The sequence below is a fragment of the Podarcis liolepis genome (assembly GCF_965112155.1).
Source record: "Podarcis liolepis genome assembly, chromosome: 3".
NCBI classification, from domain to species: domain Eukaryota; kingdom Metazoa; phylum Chordata; class Lepidosauria; order Squamata; family Lacertidae; genus Podarcis; species Podarcis liolepis.
This window is the reverse complement of record NC_139557.1, coordinates 18,542,128-18,562,836: the sequence shown is the minus strand read 5'-3', so window position 1 is coordinate 18,562,836 and position 20,709 is coordinate 18,542,128. Positions and strand designations below refer to the sequence as shown.

At 42.9% G+C, this 20,709-nt stretch overlaps 1 protein-coding gene across 9 annotated transcripts in view; it reads right to left on the bottom strand.

The window, feature by feature from the left end:
- The window catches only part of MACROD2 (mono-ADP ribosylhydrolase 2), a 993,596-nt gene that overhangs the window by 97,147 nt on the left and 875,740 nt on the right, over positions 1-20,709 (bottom strand). For all 9 annotated transcript variants that reach the window (XM_083495642.1, XM_083495644.1, XM_083495646.1 and 6 more), the window contains 2 exons: positions 20,266-20,349; positions 1,974-2,036 (listed from right to left, as the gene is read on the bottom strand). In XM_083495642.1, the coding sequence (XP_083351768.1) occupies positions 1,974-2,036; positions 20,266-20,349 (147 nt within the window). The remainder of the gene's footprint in view (positions 1-1,973; positions 2,037-20,265; positions 20,350-20,709) is intronic.

Below are 20,709 nucleotides of genomic sequence, written 5' to 3'. Positions count from 1 at the left end.
TTCGACCAAACGTGATCCACCTGGAGGAGGAACCGGCAAGTCACTCCAGTATCCTTGCCAAGAAAACTCCATGGACAAAGACAATGTAAGTCTACATTGTGTAAATGTAAGTCTACAGGTGATTAGATATCATTGATTGGAGAGAGGACTTGACAGCAGGAAATCGTATGTGCAAGACTTCAAGTGGCATGTCTCATGTCAGAAAACACATGTAGTGCTCATTCCCACATAAAAGAAAAGTTGAGCAAGACGCTCCAATGCACAGCACCTACTTTGCCCTTTATTTCAAGAGCTGGCAATAAGACAGTAGGGGAGAAAGAAGTTAGGTGTACCCAGATCATAACTCCAATCATTAAAGGCCTGGCCCTTATTCTCTAGACATTCTACCTGTGACATATAAAAAGCAATTCTTTTCAGGCCCATTTCTAACATTTAGATTTGATACAGCAAAATGAAAACCACATCTTGGCAGGATTTGAATGGAACTCTTGCCATTTTAAAAAAAATAAAATGAGATTTAAAATGAGTCCCAATGAAAACTGAGTGCATGACTGCACATGTGTAGATGCTCACTAAGCAGGCATAAAAAAAACCAGCCTAAAGATGGGTTGATAGATAAAATCAGCTTAAATCAGAAAGCATCAAGAGAACATTGCAACTGTGAATAAATAGTTGGATAATCAGAGTCAGCAGAATTCTATGGCAGAAGGGTGATAGAGTTTCATACACAGTGCTTCTCCTGCAGACCATAACAAGGGGCAGGAATGGAAGGGGATTTTGCTGTAACATAAATTCAACTCTTTAGAAACAGCCACAATGCCGTATACACAGACCAAATGACTCAGTAATGTAGGCTGGATAGCTTGGCTGCTTCGCTCTACTGCATTGAGTGATTGGACCTCTCCTGCTGTAGCTTCCAGGTATTAATAAAAGCTTTCAGAGCTGATAGAAAAGTTTTCACTAAAAGATGGGTCGTGCTACCTGAATTAAATATGTGCAAGCAACAGAATATACCATTAGTGCTGGTTAGGTGGGCCAGACAAGATGAAGAGTATGCTATTTGAAGTACATGAAAAATAACCCAGTATATAATGCAGCAGGGGGATAAGGGCTTTCAAAGCAATTTTTACTTGTTACAGGGTAGTTACTTTGATAGTTTCGTTGTGCTGAGGCCACTTTGGGCAGCTCCCACCCCACAAAAACCTAAAATAACAGGAAAGGAAAATAACCCGCTTTGAATGGAAGCATGACGATTTTTTCGATAAAAAGTTCACTTTTTAATGTGTAATTCAGAAATTTTAAATATGGGGTGGTTTGAACTAAGATTTACTCAGAGTAGATCCCACTAAAGTGACTGAAGAGGACTAAGCTATGTCCACTGATGTCGATGGGTCTACTCTGAGTGCAACCTTGTGGAATGACACCCACCGTTTATTCCTACTGCTTTTATGAGCTTTGATTGATGCTTATTTTTCAAGGTTTGAATTTTTGTTCACCGAATCTTTCTGAAATGTCAGTAATCCAATTTGTAAAGCAGCACGCAGAAAAATTGTTACTTAGAAGCTAAATACACATGATAAATTGTAGGTTTACTAAAGGCAGAAAAGCTCCTTCATCTCCTTCAGTTTATTTTCTCCACATTCCTTTTCTTCTTTGAAGTATGAACCTTATAAGACACTGCTGTAAACATTTTCCATTTACAGGGTTTCTAGGATCTATTCCACCTTAAGAAGGGAATGTAATGTGCTGCCAGTTACTAACAGGAAAGACTGCATTCCTGGGCTGGAAGGAATACATTCATTCATAATGAATAGGGCTCTGGTCTCCAATGGGAGAACTGCACAAGCCCCGACTTAATCCGGTGAAAATGTACAAACGTTTTCAGTCAATAGCATTGACTAGGATTATTGTTCACCAAGGTAGGGAAACCCTGAGTGATAGAATGCTTTAACAGAGCACAGCACAACACAAACCTGCTTCTTGACTCTGACTCTCAATTTCATCCGTACTTTGCTTCGCCTCTGTGACGTTGTCACCTGCCAGAAACAACGACAAAAGTTATGAAATATAGTTTATTGGTTAATCAGGCAACGTGGGAATAACTGCAGCCAATAAATCTGCTGATTTATGGCAGGATCTGTAACAAAAAGGAGGATATTCAGAAGTGAAAAATGGCAAAAGTAAATAGTTAATAATATTCACTTCCCTAACAGTGTGGGGGATCGAAGCAGCTTACAGCATTTGACAGCACTGCCTGTAATACTATACTCATTTGTATGTGCTTTACTGGCCTCCATAAAGACTCCCAACCAGGAAGGATAATTTGCAGTTGTGTTTTCTTTCTATGCACCAATGGAAAGTACTTCCATACATGTTTGGGGAACACTGCCAATGTCATTCAGCTGTTGCCTTCCCCGACTTTCTCAGCCGCTTTGGCGGATCCCCAAATCTTTAGGGGTCACAGGGGCCTTGCTACTGAAAGCATCCTTGCTTGAGTGGAAACCACCTTGCACTCTTTTGGACCCAAGCCACGCTCTCTGTTGCTCCTCCAATAAAAGTGTAGACCACTCTAGAAAACGTCTTAATATAGCTACATTTTTGAAAACACGGAAATCTCATTAAAATCAAGGCTACGTAGCATGCAGAAATCCTGGGTAAAACTGTCAAAATGTTCACCTTGCATCTGAACCCTTCAAGATGCTCAACACGTTATAAAAAATGCATGACAAACGACTTGGAAGGCGGTGTGAGGCGGAAAGACAAAATGCAGCAGTGTGGCTAAGTTTCGCTGGCTGGATCACCCTCCCTGGCTTCAAGTGACATTCTTTCCCCTGCTTCTTGAATCCCAGAAGTAGAGACATAAGCATAAGAGGATGCTATGTGGAGAGCACCAAGTTCCTGAACCGTAACCTGAATGAACCAGGTAACTGCTGTTTCCACTAGTCTGGAACCCCTGAGCTCAAATGGCCATAATAATAAGACAGCAGAGTAATTGCTTGAACAAACGTTGCCAAACTGTGTGTGTGAGAGAGACAGACAGAGAGTGCTGAATAGGAATAGGTATAAAGGGAAATGCTAGAAATTTATCTAGAAAATGAACTGAGTGAAATTCATTTGCAGATGTACATCAGCTGATTTTGCAAAAGGCTTGGGAATGATCAAACATCAATCCTCCCTCTCGTGCTGCTATGATTGTATCTCCTGCTTTGCTTCATTTTCGGTATTGCAATTCATATACCCCATTCCTTTACGATGTCTGTGCCTTAACACCTGAAAGCCCACACAGTACAGAAAAGCATGATAACAGCTTTATGCCAGGGAGAAAGGAAAGGAGGAAGGAGGAAGGAGGAAGGAGGAAGGAGGAAGGAGGAAGGAGGAAGGAGGAAGGAAGGAAGGAAGGAAGGAAGGAAGGAAGGAAGGAAGGAAGGAAGGAAGGGTCCACAAAGGGAGCATTTTGCATTTAACAGAATTGTTTATTCAGCTAGTAGTCATTAAAAACAACCAGTTTTCTCGCTCTTTTAGCTTCTTTGCAGTCTGCACATTTAAAAAACCACCAGATGGAGCTAGTGTAGAGGACTTAATTTCCCCCCTCCCAACTACAGATCCTGCAGTTACATTCAGATCAGCACTGGGGAAAGATTCTCAACTGGTATAAATCAGTGCCCTGGCATTACATTCAGTAGAGTCATGCTGGGGACCCTTGGACCTTTAGCTGACTTATAACATCTCACACTGATTTCAGCTGACCTAAATGGATGGCAAGCTCTAGTAATTTCTTAGTACTTCAGTGGTTTTCAGCCTGTAAAAAAATAAAAAATAACATGTGGATGATCATCAGTCTTCAATAAGAGCTATATCTTTAGCACACCACAACTGATGATGTGTACAAAGGAAAGTGGCACAAAGTTAAAATAGAACAGCACTAGGAAGTAAATATTTATTTTGCATTGTATTCAGTGTTACTTATTTCAGCAATGGGCAATGTTAGTTCTACTCAGAGTAAATGCACAGGGTGGTCAGTGCAGGATTACTAAATAGGCAGATTAGGCACCAGCCTATTAGCCTTCTAGGGCCCCCGCAACAACGGATCCAAATAATATTGATTTGATCTTGAAAGAAAATCACAATCCAGCTTTCTTAGTTCAATGCTAGGGTCTTCCCAAGATTTTGGCTGCCTAGCAGCCTTTCTCAACCTGTGGGTCCCCAGATGTTGTTGAACTACAACTCCCATCACCCCTAGCTAGCAAGGCCAGAGCTCAGGGATGATGGGAGTTGTAGTCCAACAACATCTGGGGACCCACAGGTTGAGAACCGCTGGCCTAGGAGCCTCCACAGGGTTTATTCCAGCACTGAGGGTGGTAGCAAAACTAACACATCCCATCAGTGCAAAGGCTTTCATTTGTGCATTGAGCCTTTCCCCGCCTCTGTGTGTCCTCATCGAATCTGCTCTGGATGATTGGAATAACCCCCAGAACAAATTTAAGGGTCATGGGGAGGAAAGGGTTCCATTCTGCAAGTAGAAATTGTTGTGCTGATGGGAGGCGTACTTATAACTACATTGAATACAGCCTTCAGCAACCCATGAGCGTGAGTAAATTACGCTAAGTAGGACTAAACTTGGATACAACCTAATACCTTTTGTTGTGCCTTAATGGCATATTTCAGAAGCCATGCTATATGATGGAATTTTTTGGGGCCAATATTGCTAAATTCAAGCATTTTTAATATAGTTTTAGGACTGTTCTGTTTGTTTATTCATTTAACATCCTGCACCTTAATCATGCAAGTTTATTCATGGTGCTTTGCAGTTTTACAGCACATGGATTATATTAATATACATACTTCTTTTGAATAGCATTAAGTTCCTACTCACAGACTGATCTTCCTGTAAATAAATTAAACGTTGATATGGGTGGGGAACCTGCAGCCTGGTGCCTTCATTGTATATCTTTAGGTGGCAGGCAAAAACATTCCTCTTTGCCCAGGCCTTTGACTAATTAAACAGTTTATGGCGTTTTAAACTGTGTGCGTGGCCGTTATTGTTTTGTTTGTTACTATGTTGTGTTTTTATATTGTAAACCACCCTGTGAACCTTGGATGGAGAGCAGTATAGAAATTTAATAAAAAAAATTAAAACCTCAACAAAATGGTTGCAGGGCGGGTTACAAAAAATATCAAAATTAAATACCACTTAAGATTACAATCATAAACTGTTATGTATTGAGTTGAATAGTATATTTCTTAAACGTAAACCACAAAAGCAGCCAATATCAAAGTAACAAAATAGCAGCACAGAGCAATTTTGTGTTGTGCTACTTAAATTTTTCTCTAGTATCTTCCATCGAGTTTGCAATAAATCACCTGTTGCTAGTGAAGCACAAAAGCATTTCAGCTTATTCCTACTATTGTGACATAGTTTCTTTGGCCAGAAGATTGGCTGTCACATCGAAATACATTTACTGATAATAATGTATATTTTGCTCTTGGCCTAAATAGATTCAGAGCAGTGGCACTTTCAGGTTATTCATTGTGGTCTGGATACCACATTGTGTGATCTACTTATGGCAGATGGGCACTGTTTTAGGGGGTTGCTCATAAATAGTTTTTAAAAGTGTTCAATCAATGCTATGACATCCACACTTAACTGGCCATGTGGCATGCAATTAGTAACAATGTGTAACAAATTACACCTTCTGGGTAATTCCAAGCGCAGCATGTTATGTTAAAGAGGGTAAATGTCACACTAGAGTAACTAAGCCAGAAGTGGTGCCCACAACCCTGCATGTTTTTCTATAGGAATTTCAGTCCTGATTGACACAATTGTTTTAGATTCCCTCAGTGTACAGTGCAGACTTCCTCCCTGCCTACCCCGGTCAGTTCAAGCTGAATATGCTCATGTTGACCAAGCCTTTGGAGAATGATTCAGTATGTACTCATTCAGGCTGTCACCGTGTCATTTATTCAGCCTACTTTTCAAAGATATTCCAGGACATGATGTCCTACGCCAGGGCCGTACACAAGGCTGGTTTCAATGTAAGTAGAAAATAGAGACAGATGTACATCTCTGCAATGTTCAAAAGTTCAGATCAGAGTCTCCGACACATGAATGACAGTGAAGCCTCCCAAAGCATTGCCAGACACACACATGTGACCTTTTGCAGACTGCAATATCCCCTTTCTTGCTGCGGGGGCTACAGAGGTGACATGGAAAAAGTAATGAGGAAGCACGCGTCAAACTATTCCAGTAACATTTGCAACAGGCAAATTTATCTGTCGGATGACTTGGTTCAATTATACCAGAGCTGCATAACGTATGTCATAAAAATGATACCCAAAGCATATGGATGGAGGCAATTTATTGGCAATGTCTAGTCAAAGGGGGCAGGGCTTCTTGCATAGAGGCAAAGGAGATATATATATATATATATATATATATATATATATATATATATATAAAAGAGAGGTGGTAAAGAACTGTTATAGGAAAATAGTACACAGACATCTAAAGAAGCCCCCCTTTTTAAACTTTCACAAATATTTAAAAGAAAAAAACATGTTTGCAAACGACAGTCTTTCACTGAACATCTTTTATTGATGAAGAACCTTTTCCTAATTATGTCTCTCTACTGACACTAGAATCAAAGCAAATGGAAAGGTTTTAAATAGTGCATGTCTCAAGCAAAGAGGCAAAAACATGTGTCTGTTCCCTAGCTTTATTTCTCTCGCTCTCTCATTCACTCTGTAGTAGCAATGGAAAATCCAAACTTATTGTCTGGCGTCTGTCCTGATGACACCATTAGTAATAAAAATATCTGTTCCTTTGCCTCAACTTGACAATATCTTCTGTTGCCTTCTGTCTGCTACAGCAGAAGCTGGAAATTATATAATTTTTACTTAGGTGACAACTGCTTCACAATATCTCCTCCTCTCCCTTAAACAATAATTGATTTGTAGTAATCTGTCACTCCTTCCAAATATGATAGCAAATGCGGAGCATGACACCGTGCATCATTTCAGACAAGGAAATTTAAATGGTTCCAAGTTATATCTAATGCCAAACAGAAACATCTGTCTGCCTTTCTGAGGAGAAAGAAATAATTTTAAAACAGGAGAATGTGAGTTACGGTAGCACAGCACAGACAAAATAAGCCCATCACTCACTGAATACAGATTTCTGGCTGTGGGCCTTCTTTTCCCTTTGCCAAAACGGCCACTGAATACAATTATTATTCCCCCACCCCCTTCCTCAATTTCTTTTATGACACCAAAGGAATTTAAGGGTTGATATGCACATCTATAGCTAGAAGAAGCAGGCAACCCAGTGTTTAATAAGCAGCTGTTTCATTCGCAATGAAGACAAGAGGCTTATCCACTAAAAATAGAAAATACAGAAACTTGCTAAAGCCTGCATTCTTTTCCACCACTTTTAAGGAGTGGCGCTCAGTATGCAAAGAGGCAAGGCTAAATGCATATGCTGCGGTAGCAGCCCCCAAATGAAACAGCTGATGCAATAATAAGCCAGGAGGTCAGATGGGAGAGGATGAAACAAGAATTTTGTAGAAAGCAGAAAGTAATCTCAGAGCTATAACAGGAGAGAGGGTTTCAGCATTTTCCACTTTCATTGTAACAGCTCTCCAGAGAATGCATTGTCACACCACTTACTGATCCCATCACGAACATAGAAAGCCGAAGGAACTTAGCAACCTGCTGCCTGGCCATTTGATTTTCCCTTCGCTGCACAGCTTTTAAGAAATGCTAAGATGCTTTCTTCCTATTTTGGCAGTCAGAAGTTATGCCCTACTGTGCAAGTGGTCTATATAAAGGAAACGTAACACCTCAACTGCAAGCTTTTCCCTGGGGGCATTCAGCTCTTGGTAGGAATACTGCTTCCCCAGAATCAACGTCTCTTCTGCTGTGCCCAGGAGATGATATGAGACGCAACCATGTCACCCATTGCTCAAAGTGCAACAGGAGCACTTATGGATGGCCCATCCTACATGCTTCCCAGGGTTCATATGTAACCTAGGTGGTGAGGGATGGAGTGTCACAGAAGCATCAGTCCCATCACTAGACCACTAGTTAATAGCATGTAACTGGCCCCTAAGAAGATCCACATGTTGCCAGTGGGATTTGAGGGGTCTGATGTCAGTGAATTTCTCAAGCCACCACTGATTGTGTTAGTCATTCAGGCATGATGCTTCCCTGGCATAGGAAAGGGCCATGGAATAATATCATGGGGGGGGGGACAGTAGTACTTGCGGGGCTCTAAGATGATTGATTGATTGATTGATTGAAGTTATATACCACCCTATACCTGGAGGTCTCAGGGCAGTTCACAGAAAAGGTCAACATAAAAACCACAAATATATACAATCAAAATAAAAACAACAACCCAATAACACCTCCCACCCACCCCCAAAAGAGCCACATTTTAAAAGGGCATAGGATGTCCATCAGATCAACCAAAGGCCTGGTTAAAAAGGAACGTTTTTGCCTGGCGCCTAAAGGTGTACAATGAAGGCGCCAGGAGGACTTCCCTGGGGAGAGCATCCCACAGATGGGGAGCCACTGCAGAAAAGGCCCCGTTCTTGTGTTGCCACCTTCTGGACCTCTCGAGGAGGAGGCACACGAAGGAGGGCCTCAGAAGATGATCTCAGGGTCTAGGTAGGTTCATATGGAAAGAGGCAGTCCTTGTGGTATTGCAGTCCTGAGCTGTTTAAGGCTTTATAGGCTTTATAGATTACCTATACTGCAAGTAGATAAATAGGCACCACTCCGGCGGGAAGGTAAACGGCGTTTCCGTGCGCTGCTCCTGAACATTCATGTTGAGCTGACACAAGTCAACATTTGACAACAGTTTTGTCTCAGGCAACACACAACACCTTTTCCAGAAATATTCTGAAAATCTAAGCAGCACAACTGTGTGGTGCTTTCTGTGTTAAATACATGCATTGTGATTAATCACAAACAGCTGGTAGAAAACAGAGCTGGAGTTCAGACTATTCCAGTTACAGAAGACGTCCAAAATTTAAACAACTTTCTCTCTCCTTGCCCCCTTCCCTTGTCCTCAAAGCCAAGCCCCAACAAATATCTTAAAATTAATCATCAGGACAATTGCCTGATGTACAGAATCTTCCACACATTTTCATATTTAGAAATAAATAATAATTTGGGTCAGTTTTAATTACAGCTTGGTCTGTAACCTGATGGTAGGGAGAGGGGGCCAAGGCAGTGAATGGGGGGGGGGAGAGGGGGAAGGAAGCATATTCAACTGAGGTGTAGAAGAATTAGTAATTGTTAAACAGTTTTCTGAGCCCAATATTGTGCTCACAGTCCTAACAGCTTATTTCAACATTGAGGCAGAATTTAGCACAAGGTTATCAATTTGTCAGGGTGCTCTTTGCACTTGCTTGCAACATCCAGTAGCTTACCAAAAAGAGGGGGGAAACCCACAGATCTCTTTCCCTCAGCAACTGCTGTGTAATAATCAAGGGAAAAACTAGAAAGAAAACATGAGCCACCAAGGTTTATTCTCAAAGGTTTCAGAAAGTAAAGAGGCCTGAGAAGACAAAGGCACTGAGCAGGCATTCAGAACCTGAACTTGAGTTCATGGGATGCTTTGCTGTTTTGTCTCTACGGGATTCAATACCTCTCGCCTCTCTTGAACCAAGCATTATGGGAGAAGGTATACACCGTTCTCAGGAAACAAGATTCCTGGTGTTTTGTTCCTACTTTGTCAAGTGGCAGGAAACTCAGGGCAGTCCTCTTTCCCAGGAGAAAGCAGCAGAATCTTGTGACGTCTTTGTTCAAATACAGGTATTTATAAATTGTGAAGGAATTGTTAGGAAACAAGCATGATCAACTACGGCGGTTCTCTTACCAATGCAGAATCAATACAAACTCTCTGGACTCAAACTAAGAACACACACCTGCAGAGCCTCTGTTTCAGCTGCAATTTCCTACTAGACGCTCACCTAAAGCTCCTGTGTTTGATTTCCAGGAAACCTTGGACATGCGATGTGCCTGGCTAGCCAAAACAACTTTGGAGGTCTCCTTGCTTCGCTGCTGCAGCAGCAGCCACTTCATTAAATTCCCATTAATCAAGGGGCCTTGTCTGAACAACCTCAGGGCTCTTAAAGGAAGGCGGAGGCATAAGCGCTGTTCACTTACTTGACCATAAAAACAGTGAGATAATGAAGATTATTTTCAGTATAATGGCCTTAAGAAAAAATGGGGCCAACATTTCAAGCCATTCACAGTGCAATCCTATGCATGTTTACTCAGAGGTAAGTCCCATTGTGCTTAAATGGGCTTGCATCCTAGTAAATGTGTTCAAGGTTACAGCTTCAGATGCTGCTACTTAGGAGTTCCCATCTCTTCATTCAGTAGTCATGAAAATGCACAGATCTAGTGAATGGGTAGGTATACTGACAAAGGGTTGGATTCAGAATTGCCATGAGCTCACTGAAACTTCCTGTTGGAGGATGGGGAAAGGCAGGGGGGCTGAGCTGTCTTTGGCCCCACCAGTATCTGTTGACAGAGGCCTGGGTTCCCTTATTCTTGAGGGGGCAGAGGAAGCTAAGCACAGAGCCGAGAATGGCGCAGCTTCAGTGCTCAGCTCCTCCTCAGCACGAGAGAGGAGGAGCCACCAACCATTGAAGCCACAGCGTGCTGGTCTCTGCACACAGCCTCCTTCCAACGATGCAACGTTGAGCGTGCAATGAGTGCATGGCATCAGACACACGCAACGCGCGACATGCCCATGATGAGCACCAGGATCCCTCGATCTTGGGTGCAAGTCGGTGCCCCTGAGGGAAGGCATTTTTTCACCCATTGCTCCTTTGCCTTGCAGCCCATTGTGACACCTGAAAAGCTCTAGAGCAGCGGTTCTCAACCTGTGGATCCCCAGATGTTGTTGGACTACAACTCCCATCATCCCTGACCACTGGTCATGCTGGCTAGGGATGATGGGAGTTGTAGTCCAACAACATCTGGGGACCCACAGGTTGAGAAACACTGCTATAGAGGGTCCAAGGACCCCCCGGAACAGTGTGGGAAGTTGCCAGGGGAGGGGCTGCAGCGGGGAGGGTAAACAAAAATCACCTCCCTCGATCCTCCAGCAGGAGCCTCTGATGGATCTCAGTCCCTTGCAGAAACAGGATGAGCCCTTTCATTTGCGGAAGAGACATCCAAGCTTGTGCTTAAAAAGCATCCTTTGCATCTTCCCACGTGGCAATAAGATTTTTTTACCAGAGGTAGATACCAGCAAATAAGGGCTGTCCCTGGCGACCAGCTGAGGTAGTTGGAGCACATGTAGCATGACATTCTCATCTGAATATTAAAAATGGTGAACTACCTTGCTCTGTCAAAAAAAGAAAAGAAAAAAAAGAAACACGCACCACAAGGAAATAAAAAAGGAACAAAACACTTCCTCTTAAATGCTTTGATGCCTTTCTTCAGTATCACTGCTTTCTGCATTGATTAAGTCATTGTTCACACTGAGGTTGTGGAATCTATTTTTGTAATTAACACAGCGGATTGCTGTTATTTTATATGGGTTGCTAGTCAATGGAGCACAGTTCTTTTTATGTGCCACAAATTAATAAAAGCCTGTTGTTTGCATACAGCCCTGTGCAGTGCAATGTAGTGGGTTGGAAAACTGTTAAAAGGAAATAGAGAAGGTCACTAAAAGGTAAGGTCAATATTAGATGCCTTCTAGAAAATATCACCATTGGCGCCACCACTACTAGTAGTAATAATAATAATAATAAGGGGAGGAGAAGAACAAAAGGAAAGACCTGGCAGTGTGGTATTCCAAATGCACACAATGCTATTTAAAGCAATAGCTGTGTTAAAATTTCATAAAGGCTATCATCACTGCTTCCTCTCTGCACCACGCAGTCACGGGGGTTTATTGGTTATTCAGATAATGGATAGAAATGTGAAATGAGTTCCTTGACAGATGAGTACCCTGGAGGTACCGCGGGTTGTCACTGTATATAATTTTCCTCTGACAACATTACATTAGTCACTTTAGTGACTTGGAACTTTGCACCTTATTTTATTTCAATGGAAAAGAAGAAAAGGGAAACAGAATTAAAACCATTTCTAGAAAAACCAGAAGGCCTGGCTCCCTCACTTATTACTAAAAAAAAAAGATAGATGGCTCATGTGTACATAGGTCTTCCGCATGTATAAACGCAAGAGAGTCCTTTCTGCATCAACTTCTGTCCTGGCGATGCATATTTTTACCAGTGGGTTCGTTTTGCAATGTAATGTGCATTGTGATGTTGTGGGCTCCAATTTCACGAAACAGTGCTACTGACTGTAATAAAATAAAGCCCAAACAGAACAGAATTTGTCCAGTTAGATATAGGATCTGAAGAGCCAATGTGGTTTGATGTTCAGACCTTTGGGCTATGACCTAGGAGAGCAGGGTTTCCATGATGCTCACTGGGTAACTGTCAGATGCTGTTGTGGTTGCTCGAGAGTAGCCAGGCAGGACTCTGACTTGTCTTTTACAGGCTTTATTTTGTTGCAAACTATTTACAGGGACGCGAGTGGTGCTGTGGATTAAACCACAGAGCCTAGCACTTGCTGATCAGAAGGTTGGCAGTTTGAATCCCCGTGACGGGGTGAGCTCCCATTGTTCGGTCCCTGCTCCTGCCAACCTATCAGTTCGAAAGCACATCAAAGTGCAAGTAGATAAATAGGTACCGCTCTGGCGGGAAGGTAAACGGTGTTTCCGTGCGCTGCTCTGGTTCACCAGAAGCGGCTTAGTCATGCTGGCCACATGACCCGGAAGCTGTACCCCAGCTCCCTTGGCCAATAAAGCGAGATGAGCGCCGCAACCCCAGAGTTGTTCATGATTGGATCTAAAGGTCAGGGGTCCCTTTACCTTTATTTACAATGAAGAGCGTCATAAGTTCATGTCTGGCTCAATCACTAGCAGAATCCGGGAGTGGTCTGCTTTTGTACCTCCCCCAACATAAAGGTTTCGTCACCACCAGCCTTTTCCGCTCCGCCCTGCGCCTCAAGCTACTGCGCATGATGGGCGATGGCAAGGGCGTGCTTCCCTCCTCTCCGGCTTGCTCAGGTGCGGTGTTAAGGCTCTTTCTGGCATCCTCTGGTCCTTGCACCTCTTCTCCACTGGAGGTGGGGCTTTCCTCCTCGCCAGAAGAGGAACTGCTTCCAAGATTTTCGGAGGCTCCCTGTAACACAACTCCCCCGCTATCTCTCACCTTTGAGTCGATGGCAGTTCCCTGACCTTTGGTAAAGTCACTGTCTCTCAGCCTAACCTACTTCACAGGGTTGTTGTGAGGCTAAAATGGGGAGGGGAGACCATGTACAGTGGTGCCTCGCAAGAAGAAAAGAATCCGTTCTGTGATTCTCTTCGTCTAGCGGTTTTTTCGTCTTGCGAAGCAAGCCCATTGACGGATTAGCGGATTAGCGCTATTAGCGGCTTTTAGCGGCTTATCAGCTTATCGGATCAGCTGATAAGCGGCTTAGCGGCTTAGAAAAAGGGGGGGAGGAAACAAAACCCGCAGGAACTCGCAAGACATTGTCGTCTTGCGAAGCAAGCCCATAGGAGATTCATTTTGCGAAGCACCTCCAAAACGGAAAACTCTTTCGTCTAGCGAGTTTTCCGTCTTGCGAGGCATTCGTCTTGCGGGGAACCACTGTATAGCACTTTGAGCTCTTTAGAGGAAAAGGTGCTATTTAAGTGTCATAAATACACCCACGTATTAGATAGACAAAGATGGCCTTGCCCTACCTGAAAAGCTACTTCTGAGAGTTGGGCGATCCTCTGGCATAATATGGGATGCAGCAGAAGTTGGGTAAATCATTACCCCCCTCTCCTCTCTCTCACACACACTGTATAAATGCAGACGTGCATTCCACTTGCATTTGGAACTTTTTGGATCCCGGCCATAGTGTTTTTAAATATATGTATACAGAAAGAAACTATTTGGTAGCCCAGGTATTTATAATGTGTCAAGACAAATGGAAACTGTCAAACCTAAAATGCAGTAACAAGGTCTCAAGCAGACTAGAAAGGCTGAATTCCTTTAAGTATATTTTTGCATTAAAGAGTGAATGTTTCATGGCGATATTTGCTGCCTTGCTACTCCCCAAAGGACTTTTTCTGCAGTACTTTATCTTCATTTAAATTGTCCTTTTCAAGAGATCTATAAAATTCCCTTTATTGAAGAGAAATGATTTGACTGAATGCTAAGAATGCTACTCTTTAAAACCTTTCTTTTTTTCTATTTTTTAAAAAAGATAGTCCAGGATTTTTAGAGTTTAACAACCACTGCATGTTTTGTGTTGGCATATATTTCTGCAACATAGCAAATGGGGCTCAGGTTTATAGTGGAAAATTAAATGGCTGTCCCTGAGGATATCACAGACGAAGTTACAATCAACACTGTTCATTTCAGGGGTCTCTGGTTTCAGATAAGTATCTTTGGTCTGTATCAAAGCATAGATCTAATTCTATGGGCATCTGGTATAGAACAGGAAGAGACCTTCCATCAGGATGATAGTTAAGAATCTTCACACATGTAAGTAACTTCTGAACTATTTCCTACATTCGTAAGGAGGAAGGCATACAAAAATTGAGCCAAAATGGCTTTTTTCTATCCCTTCTGAACAGCCACTGTAAATGAGTGATTAATTTCTCAGGCAGGCTGTTTCACCAACAACAGTGAGTGAGTGGAAATGCCCAAAGGAGAACAAATTAAGGGATTTGTAGACAAATATTTAAAAAGCATTCAAATTAATATTCCACTTAGCTAGTGCCCCTCTCCAGCTTCAGCACTAGTAGCACAATATCCAGCAACTATTTAATTGGGTGTGGGGATGAGGGAGGGAGACAAATTGTCTGTTCTTGAGGGAATGAATGTGAAGCTTAAAAAAAAAAAAGACCAAGAAAAGAAGAGGTACGTTTCAGATTGCAAAATACTTAAAATAAGAATTAAAGGCTGGTGTTTCTGATTGCTGAATTACAGCACAAGACAGAGTAGCTTCCCTGTTCTTAGCAACTTCTTGCATATGTGGTTAAAGGAATAATCCATAGGCAACCTCTTGCTCTAGTGCAGTAGAGCACTGGACTAGGACCAAGGTTCAAATCCCTATTCAGTCATAACATGGCCTTGAGCCACTCAGTCTCTCAGCCTAACCTACCTCTCAGAGTTGTTGCAAGGATAAAATGGAGAAGAAGAGAACTAGGTACACCATTTTGAGCTCCTTGGAGCAAGGGTGATGTCAGGGAACTGACATCGGAGCTAGAGGCGGAGGGAAGGCTCTCAAATGATGCTGGAGAAGGGCCCAGCAGGGAGAGAGGCAGCTCCGCAGATGGGGAAGCAAATCAGCGCAACACCAGGGATATAGAGGGGCAGATGGGGGAATGGGCAGATGGGCTCCAGGACTCTTCACCGGACACCAGCGGGGAGAGCACGGGTCCTCCACTACCCACGCCCACCCTGTGCAGAAGACTTCCGTGCAGAGAGAGTAGGAGGAGACTGGGTGCCAAACAACTTTTATGTTGGAAAAGATTTAAGAAACGCCCACTGACGGATTCTGCTAGTGACTGAGGCAGCCACGAAGTGAAGGGCTGCCCAGACTGAAAGGTTTAGTAAGGCAACAAAGCCTGGAGAGGCGGCAACTTACGCACAAGCAACCCATACACATTACAGGTGGGGTACAAACATAATCATACATGTATAACCCCATTGCTCCAGTATCACAGTGCCAAAGCACTTAAGTCTCAAAAGAACAAACAATCACAGTCTTTAGAAAGGATAGAAAATGACACAGGTCTAAGGGAAAGAAGCTGTGTTGCTATTCAACTAATGACATTTCTGAAAGAGCGTCTCCACCCCCATCGTTCTACCCGGACACTGAGGTCCAGCGCCGAGGGCCTTCTGGTGGTTCCCTCACTGCGAGAAGCCAAGTTACAAGGAACCAGGCAGAAGGCCTTCTCAGTAGTGGGGCCCACCCTGTGGAACGCCCTCCCATCAGATGTCGAAGAGAACAGCAATTACCAGACTTTTAGAAGACATCTGAAGGCAACCCTGTTTAGGGAAGCTTTTAATGTTTCATGCATTACTGTATTTTAATATTTTGTTGGAAGCCACCCAGAGTGGTTGGGGAAGCCAATAATAATAAATTATTATTATTATTATCATCATCATCATCATCGTCACAGGCATGATCATGCAGCAGGCATCCTGTGACATTAACACCACAAACATTTCACCAGCAGTAATCCACTACACCTGGCTTTCAAGGTTTTCGTTGAATATTGCTCAGAAGAAATGTCAACTGAAAAGACCTGATGGCCCTTGATTCAACAGGAGCAGAACCCCTTAAGCAAATGGTCAAATGTGTTGCTGAATCAGTTCAGGACTGCTTTCCTGACTGAGGGCCACTAAGCATTATAGTGTAACAGCTAGAAACCTAATGTTTTTAAAACCGCCACTTGGGAGCCTGTGGTAAGCCCCTTCTTCTGGCTGTGTACGTGGAACTGACCCTGCAGTTTGTGAAGCAGCCTTTGGGGATACTTCTAAAATGTTTAAATGGGAACTGAAGTGTGGCAGTAAAATGACCAACAGTGCAGATCTCACAAAGATATTTTCCCACAGAGCAGGGATGAGCTGTCCCATTTCGCCACCTGAGGTGAAGTCCCCTCAGCTGAAGTCCTGCTTGCTGGCGCTGTACAACCCTAACAATGGCAGGGGCAAGCCGGGTTCGTGAGCGGATAGCTCCCCATGGGATTCTGCCACCTGAGGTGGCAGCTTCCCTCTGCCTCATGGGTGGGCCGCCCTGCCAGAGATATTTATAAGGGGAGAAAGAACCCCGGAGAAAGAAAGCTAGAAGCATCAATCTCTAAATACACATCTATAAAGAAGATTGGAAAATAATTGTCCATTGACTTGTCAAGGCTGTGTGAACTCCTCAGTGCCTTTGCACTCCGTGCGGAAGGTGAGAGTACCCATCTGCCAGGAAACTTACGACTTTCAGTTCCTCAACAGTATTTCATACATTTCACGTTGAACCTAAAAGCTAAAAGGCAAAGGGGTCAATCCACGATTCACCGTGTTAAAGATGATTTGCTGACCCTTGCTTCCAGTGATGATTGGGTCATCCGTCAAACACTTTTATATGCTAGCAAGGTATTGCACAAACAGTGAATCTATCTAATCCTAAGATTTGCAGCTAAAGCATATAAGTGCTTTGGATGAAGTGTCTCAAATGTAGCACCTGCGCAATGTCATTAAAGCACAGGCGCACATCAGAGCTAGGGCAAAGCATTGCAGTACACATACTACTGCAAATGTGGTGAACTTAGGAGTTCCAAAGAGTCACCCTTTCACCCTCTTCCTGTTAATTAATTTAGATTTTTAGGTTGCTTCATCCCAAGACTTTGCAGTACTAACATTGATTTAACATTTCACTCACGCCTTTTCAAGCAATCGCAAACCTTGGTAGTTCATTAATGTGGGGGAAATGATATCAGTCCTGTTTCATAGACTACAAGAGAGTGGGAAGTGGAGCATTAATCATCACCATATCATTATTTTATCAAAAAAATAATTGTATGGAGTGCCAACTGTAGATATTTAGTGGTTGCTAAAAGGTTAATACAGAAATCCCTGGTGTTTATTTAAAGGAACAATGTCAAGTAACAGAGGCTCACAGGATAAAATGTATATGGGTATCTGTGTCGTTTTATTACTGACTATTCTTACTCAAGAAAAAGAATAGCATGCATCGTAAATACACAAATGAAGCTATTCTTCTGCACAACTACAAATCATAGAATATGCTGCACTGAGTTTGCTTACATGTTGTGTTATGCATAGAAGCAGCAATATAAGATTATAATCTTTAAATATTAGTCTCTTTTTAGCTGATGTTTAACTGGAAGTTAAATTCTGTTCTTAGATGAATAGCTTTGCGGTTCAGGAAAGCCGATGTAGACGCTTAAGAGAGTCCTAAATAGGACTGATTTTGAAAGTGCTTCTCTCACCACAGCATACCCTCCAACATTTCTCCGATGAAAATAGGGGCGTCCAATTCCATAATGATAATTTTACTATTTATACCCCACACATCTTACTGGGTTGCCCCGGCCGCTCTGGACAGCTTTTAACATATAAAAACATAATAAAACATTAAACATTTTTTTAAAAAGCTTCCCTATACAGGATTACCTTCAGACAGCTCAGGGGTTGGATAACTCCATACCCTCCAACTTTTCTCCAATGAAAATAGAGACATCCTAACCCTACCCTCAAACATTTCTCCAATAAAAAAATAGGGGAAAGTGGGACATTCTGGGATCAACTCAGAAACCAGGACGGCTTTTCTAAATCAGGGACGTCCCTGGAAAATAGGGACACTTTGAGGGTCTGCCACTGTATCACTGGGCTGATGCAACTCTGACTCCTTGCTAACTACAATGAACAAATCAGGAGTCAGCTTCAGGAGTATGTGCCCCATTCAGTACCAATCCTTAATAATAATAATAATAATAATAATAATAATAATAATAATAATAATAATAATAATAATTTATTATTTATACCCCGCCCATCTGGCTGACTTTCCCCAGCCACTCTGGGCGGCTCCCAATCAGTGTTAAAAACAGTACAGCGTTACATATTAAAAACTTCCCTGAACTTCCCTTGAGATGTCTTCTGAATGTCAGGTAATTATTTATCTCTTTGACATCTGATGGGAGGGCGTTCCACAGGGCGGGCGCCACCACCGAGAAGGCCCTCTGTCTGGTTCCCTGTAGCCTCACTTCTCACAATGAGGGAACCGCCAGAAGGCCCTCGGCGCTGGATCTCAGTGTCCGGGCTGAATGATGGGGGTGGAGACGCTCCTTCAGGTATACAGGACCGAGGCCGTTTAGGGCTTTAAAGGTCAGCACCAATGCTGAAGGAAACTATGGCAACAATTAGCCCTTTTTATCAGTGGACTAATTTTGAATTATGGTGCTGGAGGAGACTCTTGAGAGTCCCATGGACTGCAAGAAGAACAAACCTATCCATTCTTAAGGAAATCAGCCCTGAGTGCTCACTGGAAGGACAGATCCTGAAGCTGAGGCTCCAATACTTTGGCCACCTCATGAGAAGAGAAGACTCCCTGAAAAAGAAAGATGGAGGGCACAAGGAGAAGGGGACGACAGAGGACGAGATGGACAGTGTTCTCGAAGCTACCAGCATGAGTTTGACCAAACTGCGGGAGGCAGTGGAAGACAGGAGTGCCTGGCGTGCTCTGGTCCATGGGGTCATAAAGAGTCGGACACGACTAAACGACTAAACAACAACAACATCAGTGGACTGGTTCGCAGAAACTATGGCCTACTGGGACTCTGCAAACATGTCCCCTCTGGTCCTTCCTGCTCCCAAACTGTCCTGGGTTAAGCTAAAGTTTGGCTTAGTGTGTCATCCAGACCCAGGATTGTGGTTAAGCTCTGTCTTCCTCAAGCATGAGCTGTAGCCAAGGTTCGTTATCATAGCTCAGTCTCTTGTAGACTACACCAGCTCTGATCCATGCACGGAGCTCCCATGTGAGCAGGGAGCTTCCTGTTCACCTCGGTGGGTATCAGCTGCATAGGTACATCCACACTGGACATGCTGAGCCGAAATAAATGTCAAATTTTGGGTTGCATTGGGAGCTCTGTGTATGCAGCCAAGATCCAGCTAATGTTTGGATCAGGCTGTAAATCTGAAATCCAGTATATGAAAGTCAATGGAATGTTCAACAGAAAATTGCTATTGCGATTTAACAATATGACTTTTTGTGCCCTGTTCCAACTCTTATTTAAGACCAATCATAGTAGCGTGACAAGACGGAATTACTCTGTTTTGGAATTATGATAACTGCTTGGTTTCCTGGTCACACATTTTTTGAAAACTACACATCCTGTCTTTCCAACGCCCGTAAATACTGAGTAGCATTGTGGCATTAAAACAATTGTTATCTCTCTCCTGCCAGAAAGTATATCATTGTCACAAAAAACTTTGGGTCGAAATTACACATGGGAAAAGATAAAAGAAAAGTTGCTTAGCTCACTTAACCCAGGCCCAAACTGCACTAGGGGAGGATAAAGAAATCGCACAGTAAATATAGACACCAGTAATATTTTAAAACAAATAGACTGCAAACTGTATAATTTGAAAATTAAAGGGAACCTATCTTTGTGTAATGAAAAACTGATAAATGACTCCGAGGAGACTTAATCCTACCTACCCTCATTATTGTCCTCCAGGTCCTCAGATTGCTTTGCTTTGCATTTCACGGGTGAAGGAGACTGGCCTTGCTGCTCCACTCCCTCTGCAAGGACAAAGAATTCATAAATAGAGGGGATTTTTGAGTTAGCATTTTAAAAAATTAAATATGAACGTGCAAGATATTGGAAGAATAAACAGATATTATCTCGGTGCTGCTTTCAGAAGGAAAGAGTGGTGCTTTTAAGCATTGTGAAGATGCATTCCTGCCTCACATGCCATCATCATGACTCTGAGGGACTTTAGGCTGGAATCGAAACACCTTATTTCAAAAGCCACAAGCCCTCGGGTTACATAGGCTTCAGTTTACATACGCTTCAGGTTACAGACTCCGCTAACCCAGAAATAGTACCTCGGGTTAAGAACTTTGCTTCAGGATGAGAACAGAAATCGTACTCTGGTGGCA